The sequence below is a fragment of the Pan paniscus genome, chromosome 12, assembly GCF_029289425.2.
Source record: "Pan paniscus chromosome 12, NHGRI_mPanPan1-v2.0_pri, whole genome shotgun sequence".
Taxonomy (NCBI): domain Eukaryota; kingdom Metazoa; phylum Chordata; class Mammalia; order Primates; family Hominidae; genus Pan; species Pan paniscus.
This window is the reverse complement of record NC_073261.2, coordinates 57,837,143-57,846,972: the sequence shown is the minus strand read 5'-3', so window position 1 is coordinate 57,846,972 and position 9,830 is coordinate 57,837,143. Positions and strand designations below refer to the sequence as shown.

Genomic DNA, 9,830 nt, shown 5'->3' with positions numbered 1-9,830 from the left:
AATATTTTATCCTCATTGCCTGCTTAGAGCCGGAATATAGTGAAACATTCAGCCAATACTTGCTGAATGAACAAATGAACATTTGTCATGTAAAAATAATCACTCCTGACACAGGTATATTCGAAAGTTGTCACCTCAGCACATATCTGTTGTTAGTGTACCCCAGCTGTGCTTTGTCAGTTCCCTAAGAAAGGAGTACCAGTCAGTTTGGTCATGATGAATCTGTTGCCTTGGATTTTACTGCTGGGATATTTGGAGAATGTCTTGTACATATAGGGTACCCAAACATTTGTTTAACTAACAAAATAATAGAAGGGATCATAAGTATGTATAATCAAAAATAGATCTTCAAACACTTTTTGTTTGATTCCAGAATATGTTTTTTTTGTTTGACTTCAGAATATGTTATCTGAATTTATCAACAAAATTAACTTTTGTGTTTTTTCATAACAAGTGATTGGTGTTCTTTTGAAAGAATACTGTTTTCTTTAGATTCAAGAAGAGCCTTAGAATTTTTTAATACTGTAGGCACATACGTACTTAATACATATTTGATATTTGTGTCATGAGTTTTGGATTCTATTTTATATTTGCATATATGTGATACAGGACAGTTTAAAAATATGATATATTATGGAAATATATATTTTGTCTTTTCCCTCTTTCTAGAGTATAAGTTCTTGAGGTAAGAACTTTGTCTTCTTCATCACTCTATCTTTGCATCTAGAAATGTGCCTGGCATGGAGTAGGCACACAGGAAATATTGTAATTAAACAACAAATGCTTTTTCATAAGAGGCCTATTGGGTCCTAAGTTTATTTGTAAGTTAGTCAGTGTTCTAGTTTAGTGTAAATAGTCATCAACTTTTAGTAATTGGAAGACTAGCTCTTATTTTTGCATTCTTCTTTCAGGAAGAATCCCCAGCACAAGATAGAATATAGACATAATACGCTTCCAGGTAAGTAATTTTACTTCAGAAAATTCAAAATGAAACCTTTAAATGATTTTCCTATTAAACCTAGTTTCCAGTTATTATGAAAATATTTTAAAATCTCTGCTTCTGTGAATTTGTTGAATTGCTGATTTTAATGATTTTTCTTATATTAAAAAAAACACAACTGTGACCCTTTTGTATAGCAAATGCTTTCCCCATTGTCCACAATATATATTTGCCTTGTATCTCTTAGGATTCTTTTGTTTGCAAGTACCTGAAAGCAAAATCTCAAACTGGCCTAAATGATAATTGACTTCTGTAACTAAAACGTCCAGAGCTAGGGCTGGATTTAGATAAGCTATATTGCTTTGGCTCATTAATAATGTCAATAGTGTCCCCAAAGACCCAATTTTTTCCTTCATTCTGTCTTTAGAGGGGTCATTATCATCCTAAGGCTGGCTCCTCTTCCAATGAGGGACTTTATGTGTCCTTATTCAGCTGGGACGATAATCACCCGTAAAGAATACAAACAACTTTGACCCTCATGATTCCTAGGAAAAAATCAGAAAATTCACTTTTTATTACTGGATTAGATCACAGTCTTAACCTTGATCCAATCACCATGGCCACTGATTAGTTTGTACCGCTCCTGAAACCAGAATGGAGTCACCTTCATCAGAACCATAGCCATCTCCAATAAAAGCTAGAGCTTTGAGGAAAGGAGGAGGGGGAGAGACACCAGAGAAGCAACCATCAAATGTGCTTCTGTCCTACTTACCTCAATCTGTTTTACCTTCTGTTTGTTATGCTTCTAAACTGTATTTTTCTTCTTTAATAAAATCTGGCTTTTGCATATCATTCATATAATACAGAGGCTGATTCAGCACATAATATTTCTGCTCACAGAATGAGAAAATAAAATGCATACTATCCAGGCTGCACTCACTTGCATTTATATGTGCATACAAACAGCTGACTTGTAATCAAGTAAGTGATGAAAGTAAATGATTTCACTATAAGGGAATTCCATTTGACATTTCTTATTGAAACACACTTTAGTGCTTTAGTACTCCAGACATAAAAATATTCCCTTTATCTGAGCTAACATAGTATGGAGGTTACATGTTATATATTATACTTTCTTTACTGTGGTCATATCTCATGGTGTGGCAGTTATGGTAGTTTAATAAAGTCTTCCTTTCTAGAAATAATGTAATTGTATTTGATTAAAAGTATATATTGTTGACAAATTATAGCATTGTCCCATGCAAGAGCATTTGACACATTTATATAACTTTATAGAAATAGGAAATATTTATCTAAAAACTATGACTACACATCATATAGCATAGTTAAAAATATCTGAATTTTTGTTGAAAAATTTCTTGAAATTATTGAAGTATTTTTTGAATGAAGAACATATTTTAGGACAATTAACTTTTTAAAGGAAAACTTTATTGAAAAGCATTTTAAATAGAAGTATAGATATTTTAAAGGAATAAGTTTAAGGCTATAGGTTTAGTCTTATATTTTTAATGTACTTTCAAAAGTTGCTATGTGGCAATATAGTCAGAACATCTCTTACCCTACAAAATCTAAAAATTGGGGATTTTGAGTATTTCAAATATTAAATGTTGAGGTATCATTGTATTTTTCTGATTTAGAGATATCTAATACAGAATTCTAACATACTTGTTTTTCTTGTATCCCAAATCATTAAAATTTAACAGTACCCCCAAATGTTAATCTCAGCTATGTATTGATTCATTTACTCACACATTCACATATTCCTTTGTTGAATGTCTTCCATGTGAGCAAAGCTACAGAGAGATGAGAGCCGGCTCGTAATTGTGGTTATGGGAACCAGCTCTGGGTCTCCCCACTTGCCGTGAGATGCTCTGAAATCTCCAGGGAAAGGGAGGGAGTACTTTCTGCTGGGGATTATCAGGTAGACTTGATATGAGAATTTTAAGTAAAAGTTGGCCTTTAAGATGGTAGGATTTCAGTCACCTTTGTTTCTTTGCTGTGTGGGAGGTTGGTATAGGACATCACAGGCAAAGTGAGAAATAGATCAATCAAAGACATCAAGGTAGAAGTGTTGTAGTTGGAGTTAGCAAGTGGATCGTTTTAATTGATGTGGAAAGTCTCTATAGCTACTGTGGATGATGCTAAAAGGGTGTATTGAAGCTAGATTATGGAAACTCTCAACAGCCAGACCAAAGACATGGGCACTTTGGCAAATAATGATGAGCCAATATTTTACCAAAATCAAGCTGGTGATAAACAGTTTGAATTAGAGAAGGGGAAGCCTGGAGATTAGTTAGGTAGAATAAAGGGTTAGAACTAGGGCGGCCATCATGAACATGGAGAGGTTGGATTGGATACAAGAGGGATTTTTGAAGGATGAATCAAGAGGATTTACCAACTAATCAGTTGGCTGTGATATGGGGATGAGGTAAATGAAGTCAGGATGACTCAGGATTATAGTACACATTATCAGGAGACTGGAGAAGACACATGATAGAGAATAGGGCGAACTGGGGAGTTTTGTTGTTCTTGCTTTCATTTAAACATGTTGAATTTGAGGTGGGGGTATCATAAGAACATATATAACAAGATAATACAATTATTAATATAGTGCCAACATTAAAATAACTACATTAAACTCTTACTCTTTAATTTCTGATTTGTAATACCCCTAAAACACTTTCATCTATAGGGTTCTTCTATACATGTAACAGTTTATATAGTGCATTCTGTTTCTTGTAGGTTGGACTCCTGTCATTTGTTAAGTTTCTTGTATATATAATTGGTTTAAAATTTTATTTAAGTCTCCACACTTTTTCGAGTGCTACAATGTTTGCACAAGTTATTGAATGCAAAAGTAACCAGTACCAGGAAGATTTTGTTTTATTCTTTTTTTTTTAATATATATATATTTTTATTATACTTTAAGTTCTAGGGTACATGTGCACAGCATGCAGGTTTGTTACATATGTATACATGTGCCATGTTGGTGTGCTGCACCCATTACCTCATCATTTACATTAGGTATATCTCCTAATGCTATCCCTCCACCACTCCCCCCACCCCACAACAGGCCCCAGTGTGTGATGTTCCCCTTCCCATGTCCAAGTGTTCTCATTGTTCAGTTCCCACCTATAAGTGAGAACATGTGGTGTTTGGTTTTTTGTCCTTGCGATAGTTTGCTGAGAATGTTGGTTTCCAGCTTCATCCATGTCCCTGCAAAGGACATGAACTCATCCTTTTTTATGGCTGCATAGTATTCCATGGTATATATGTGCCACATTTTCTTAATCCAGTCTATCATTGTTGGACATTTGGGTTAGTTCCAAGTCTTTGCTATTGTGAGTAGTGCTGCAGTAAACATATACGTGTGCATGTGTCTTTATAGCAGCATGATTTATATTCCTTTGGGTATATACCCAGTAATGGGATGGCTGGGTCAAATGGTATTGCTAGTTCTAGATCCCTGAGGAATTGCCACACTGTCTTCCACGATGGTTGAACTAGTTTATAGTCCCACCAACAGTGTAAAAGTGTTCTTGTTTCTCCATATCCTCTCCAGCACCTGTTGTTTCCTGACTTTTTAATGATTGCCATTCTAACTGGTGTGAGATGATATCTCACTGTGGTTTTGATTTGCATTTCTCTGATGGCCAGTGATGATGAGCATTTTTTCATGTGTCTGTTGGCTGCATAAATGTCTTCTTTTGAGAAGTGTCTGTTCATATCCTTCACCCACTTTTTGATGGGGTTGTTTTTTTTCTTGTAAATTTGTTTGAGTTCTTTGTAGATTCTGGATATTAGCCCTTTGTCAGATGAGTAGATTGCAAAAATTTTTTCCAATTCTGTAGGTTGCCTGTTCACTCTGATGGTAGTTTCTTTTGCTGTGCAGAAGCTCTTTAGTTTAATGAGATCCCATTTGTCAATTTTGGCTTTTGTTGCCATTGCTTTTGGTGTTTTAGACATGAAGTCCTTGCTTATGCCTATGTCCTGAATGGTATTGCCTAGGTTTTCTTCTAGGATCGCTTGAGCCCAGGTGTTCATGACCAGCCTGGGCAACAGAGTGAGACCACATCTCTACAAAAAATAAAAAAAATTAACCAGTTGTGGTGATGGGCACACCTGTGTTCCCAGCTACTTGGGAGACTGAGGTGGGAGTATCACTTGAGCCCAGGATGTCAAAAATGCAGTGAGCCGTGATTGTGTCACTGCACTCTACCCTGGGCAACAGAGCAACACCCTGTCTCAACAAAACAAAACAAAACACTGCAATTTGAAAAGATTTTTCTCCATGCAAAATCAACATTTCTTCTGGCATGTATGTCACACAGTATACTCTACAGTAGTTTGAAGACTTAGTTCTTGGGATAAGAACTAACAGTGAAATTTTAAATTGTAAAAGAAATATCAGAAAAACATTTAGAATTGTCATTCTCATATTACAAATTCCTCTGCATATATAAAAAAATCAGAAATTACCACATTCTAATCCCATATAGTAAATAATATGTTGTTTTAAACATGTTAAAGAGTTTATTATTTTTTCTAAAAGTTATTTTTCATCACCATGGTAGATCAGCATTACCCATCAGGGTTTACAAACCAGTGACAGCTTATTTCTCCAGTGCTGGCTTCAAGTAGTCAAGCTGTCAATCCCTGTCCACATTTCATTTTACTTCACTGATTTGTAGAGAAAATAAAGGTTCCTGTTGTGGCCTTAAAATTAGAACTCTGGAGTTAGAAATATCTTTGTGATCATTTAATGTTTGATGTGTAGTTTAAAAAGTAATTTCCGGCCAGGCACAGTGGCTCACACCTGTAATCCTAGCACTTTGGGGGGCCGAGGCGGGTGGATCACCTGAGGTCAGGAGTTCAAGACCAGCCTGACCAAAATGGTGGAACCCCATCTCTACTAAAAATACAAAAAGTAGCTGGGCGTGGTGGCGGGGGCCTGTAATCCCAGCTACTCAGGAGGCTGAGGCAGGAGAATCGTTTGAACCCGGGAGACAGAGGTTGCAGTGAGCCGAGATTGCGCCATTGCACTCCAGCCTGGGCAACAAAGCGAGACCTTGTCTCAAAAAAAAAAAAAAAAAAGTAATTTCCATATTTCCATTAGGTTAAGTGACTTGTTCATTGTCATGAGTTCATTTATAACACAGATAGTTGGACTTCTAACCCCTGGTCTAGTCCTCTTTCTCTTAAACTGTGCTATTTTAAAGAGTCTTTTTGTTGGGTAAGATGTGAATGCACATTATCACATAACATGTCCTAATGATATCTCAATAAGACAGTTTCCTTTCAGATTCAGAAATCACTTAACAGCTTTACAATAAAAACAGATAAAAAGCCGGAACAACTTCAGGTTCTCATAGACAATCAAATGAGAGCAGCAGTAACTAGCAGGAAGAAATTTATAAGCATTCTAGGCAAAAATAGAGAAAAGACTTATTTCTTTCAAGTTTACCTGGACTTAGAAGTGTTAACCCAAATTAAAAAAAAAAAAAAAAGGAAGCTTTCTAAGATAAATTTACTTGGGAATATTGTAATGGGAATACGTGTGTTATTGTAAAAATCAGTATTCAGAGTATTTTCCAGGTAAGTAAAGTTTAATTTTTTTTTTTGGCCCAGTTACACTGAAAGGCAGAATTGGATATTTCTCTAAAAACACCTTCAGACTCTACTAGCAATTTTTTAAAAAGGAAAGTCATCTAGGTAGCATTTGTTTTATATAACATTTAAAGTTATTAATTGAATTTTCCACAGTATAATCTATTAAATAATTGGTCCCACAAAGATAATCACATGTCAGCATTTATAACCCTGTTATGAAGGATCTGTGTGACACCACTAACAGGACACAGAGCTGAATTCTAGAGCTGACTTTGTGCTCATGTCATGACTTGGCTCTTCAAGTGTTTTCACTTAAAGTATAAAAGTACCTGTTCATGTGAGTTAAGGTGGATTACATTTGGCTACTAGCCACGTTGAATTCTGTTACAGATGGTTTTGTTAGATTCTGGACTTCCTGTAAGAAGAACATGAATGTGTAAAGGTAAACATAGAATGTAAGTGATGACAGATATAAACTTTTTTCTGAGTAAACAAACAAAATTCTTCCGATTAATGTGGTCTTACTGCCTCAACAAATGAGGCTGCTTAATAAGTTGCTAAATATTTCCAGGGTTCACTGAGGCTTCATTTAGCAGAATTAAAGTCTTTTATGTAATTCATTATATTGACTGGCAGGCTAGTGATCAAAAGTGTAGGCTAAAATAAGAGTTTCTGTAAAACTAAAGATGTTCAGTAGTTGATTTGCAAATGGTTCATTTATTCATTCATTGATATATTCAACAAATGTATTTATTAAGTGCTCCCACATGTTAAGCGCTGTTGTCTGAGCTAAGGACACAGTAGAAACAAAGCCCTGCTCTTGCAGAATTGTACACAGATGGGCAATGGACACACAAGCAATTATTTGATGTCATGTGTTGATAATTAGAAGAAAAATAAGTTGTGTAGGAGGACAGAATAGCAAGGGTGTGTACATGGTATGGGGAATGCCATGTCAGATAGGATGGTAAAAGAAGCACTCTGATAATTTGACATTGGAGCCAAAGCTTGGAGGAGGGAGCAAGCCAGGTGATTATCTAAGGAAGAATATGCCAGGCGTTGGGAATCATGAATTTAAAATCCCTGGTGATGACCATGCTTGGACTGTTCTAGGAATAGCAAAGAGCAAATAGAATTGGAACAGTGTGAGTAAACAGAATGGCATAGGATGAGATCAGAAAACTACCAGTGGGCTAGTTGAGTAGAGTCTTCAAAGCTGAGACCTGTAAATAAAGACTTTAGATTTTATTTAGAGTGAGACAGAAAGCTATTAGAAGGTTTTCTGACTTTTTTTGTGTGTGAAGAATAGACTAGAATGGAAGCAAGAGAGCCAGTTAGGAGGATATTGTATTCAGGAAGAAAATGATAGTATTGGGGCCAGGGCATTAGAGTGGATGTGATCAGAAGTGGTGGATTTACTTTGCAGGTAAAGCTAACAGGATCTCTTGAGGTATTAGATGTTGGGTTCTCGGTGAGGGATATTAAAGGATGACTACAAGATTTCTTGCTAAAACAACTAGATGGTTTGATGATTAGAGAAGTCATATATTCAAGACTGATAAATAGAATGACCAGATCTGGGTAAAGCAACTAAAGAGTTATGTTCTGGAAATGTTATATTCCAGGTGCCTGTAAGTCATTCAAGTACAGATAATGCTTAAGTATCCAGATAAATGAGTCTGGAATTCAGGGCAGTAGGTCAGGGCTTAAGATGTGAATTTGGGAATTTAGGACATAAGACTGGATGGAATCATCTAAGGAGTGAGTTAGAGAAGAGGTTCCAGCTCTAAAATTTAGAGATTAGGATGATGAGGAAAATCCAGCAAAGAAAACTGAGAAGGAGCAGCCAATGAAGTGAGCAGAGAACCTGGAGTTGTTTCACCTTTATATCTGTTTTTCTTGTAAAGCTGGTAAGTGATTTCTGAATCTGAAAGGAAACTGTTTATTGAGATATCATTAGGACATGTTATGTGATAATGTGCATTCACATCTTAGAAAAAAAAGTTATGTGTATAAGGTATTTCCAAGAGGAAAATAGACAAAAATAGAGATATTGATGTTCTTTCCTTCTCATTCCCTTTCCCGACTGCAAACTGCCTTCCAATTTTTAAAAAATGCATTTTATTATTTTAAAAATATGGGTAACTGAGATTAGACATAAAACATGCCCTCAAGATGTTTACAGGAGCTGTATATACAGATATATGTAATGCAAGATTTTCCTTAAGGAACTGGTGAGCTTCCTACTATAATGAGAATTGGGCAAGTTATTATATTGCCTTTTTAGCCTTGGCTACCAAGAATCTCGGGGATAAATTTGATGCTCTATTTTTAATAATTGTGTTAAAAATTGAGGTTATCATATGTGTATTCTGCTTTTTATGTTTTTGGTTTCTACCTTTATTAGCATTTTATTATTATAAGCTGTCTCAAATCCTTTCTGGAATGAGTACTGATATTAAGAAAAATATAAATATATTGGGCTATAAGGGTTAAAAGGACAGATACATTACTTCCTTTGTCATTTTTCTCATTTTTCCCAATTCATTGACTTTATTTTTAAAATTATAACTATATGTTACATGTGAACATTTTAGAAAGATGTTAACCAAAGTGTATACTAAAGTACAGACATTAATGTTTTTAACCTATACATTTGCTGTTCATTAGGGACTGTCCTCTGCCATTCAGATTTCTAGATGAAATCTTCCTAATTGTTTCTTAAATGTTCCACACTGTCCTAGAGTCTTTCACTGCTTTATTTTAAAGCAACTCTGTAGCTCGCTGTGGAAAGAGTAAGATCGGGGAAGAAATGAATTTGGAGACAGAAGAATTCTAGTATTATAATATTACTTAGAAATCTGTAAATTCTAATGTCTATTATTATGGCATTCCTAGTCTTATTGAAACATGAACTGTAAGAATATCTTAGACCTATAAAACTAAACTTTCCAAAGTATCTAAGCTCACGCCCTGATGTGTCAGCAAGCTTTTGCTAGGTTTGCTGTGATAACAAACATTTCTAAATTTCAGTGCCTTATAACAATAAATACACTTATTTAAGTGTATTTCTCCTTATTGCAGCTGTGAATTGGCTGTGGTCCTGTGCCATGTGTATTCTCATCCTGGAATCCAGGCTGAGGGATCAGCCTCTATCTGGGACATGCTGTTCTTGTGGCAGAGGGGAAATGGCAATAGCAGAACCAGAGAAAGAGTCTTAAAGCATCCTTTTGGAAGTGACACACACTATTTCCACTCA

At 35.5% G+C, this 9,830-nt stretch overlaps 1 protein-coding gene across 4 annotated transcripts in view; it reads left to right on the top strand.

Moving 5' to 3' along the window:
* The window catches only part of APLF (aprataxin and PNKP like factor), a 111,239-nt gene that overhangs the window by 100,520 nt on the left and 889 nt on the right, over positions 1-9,830 (top strand). For all 4 annotated transcript variants that reach the window (XM_003830918.4, XM_063594897.1, XM_063594898.1 and 1 more), the window contains one exon: positions 912-958. In XM_003830918.4, the coding sequence (XP_003830966.1) occupies positions 912-958 (47 nt within the window). The remainder of the gene's footprint in view (positions 1-911; positions 959-9,830) is intronic.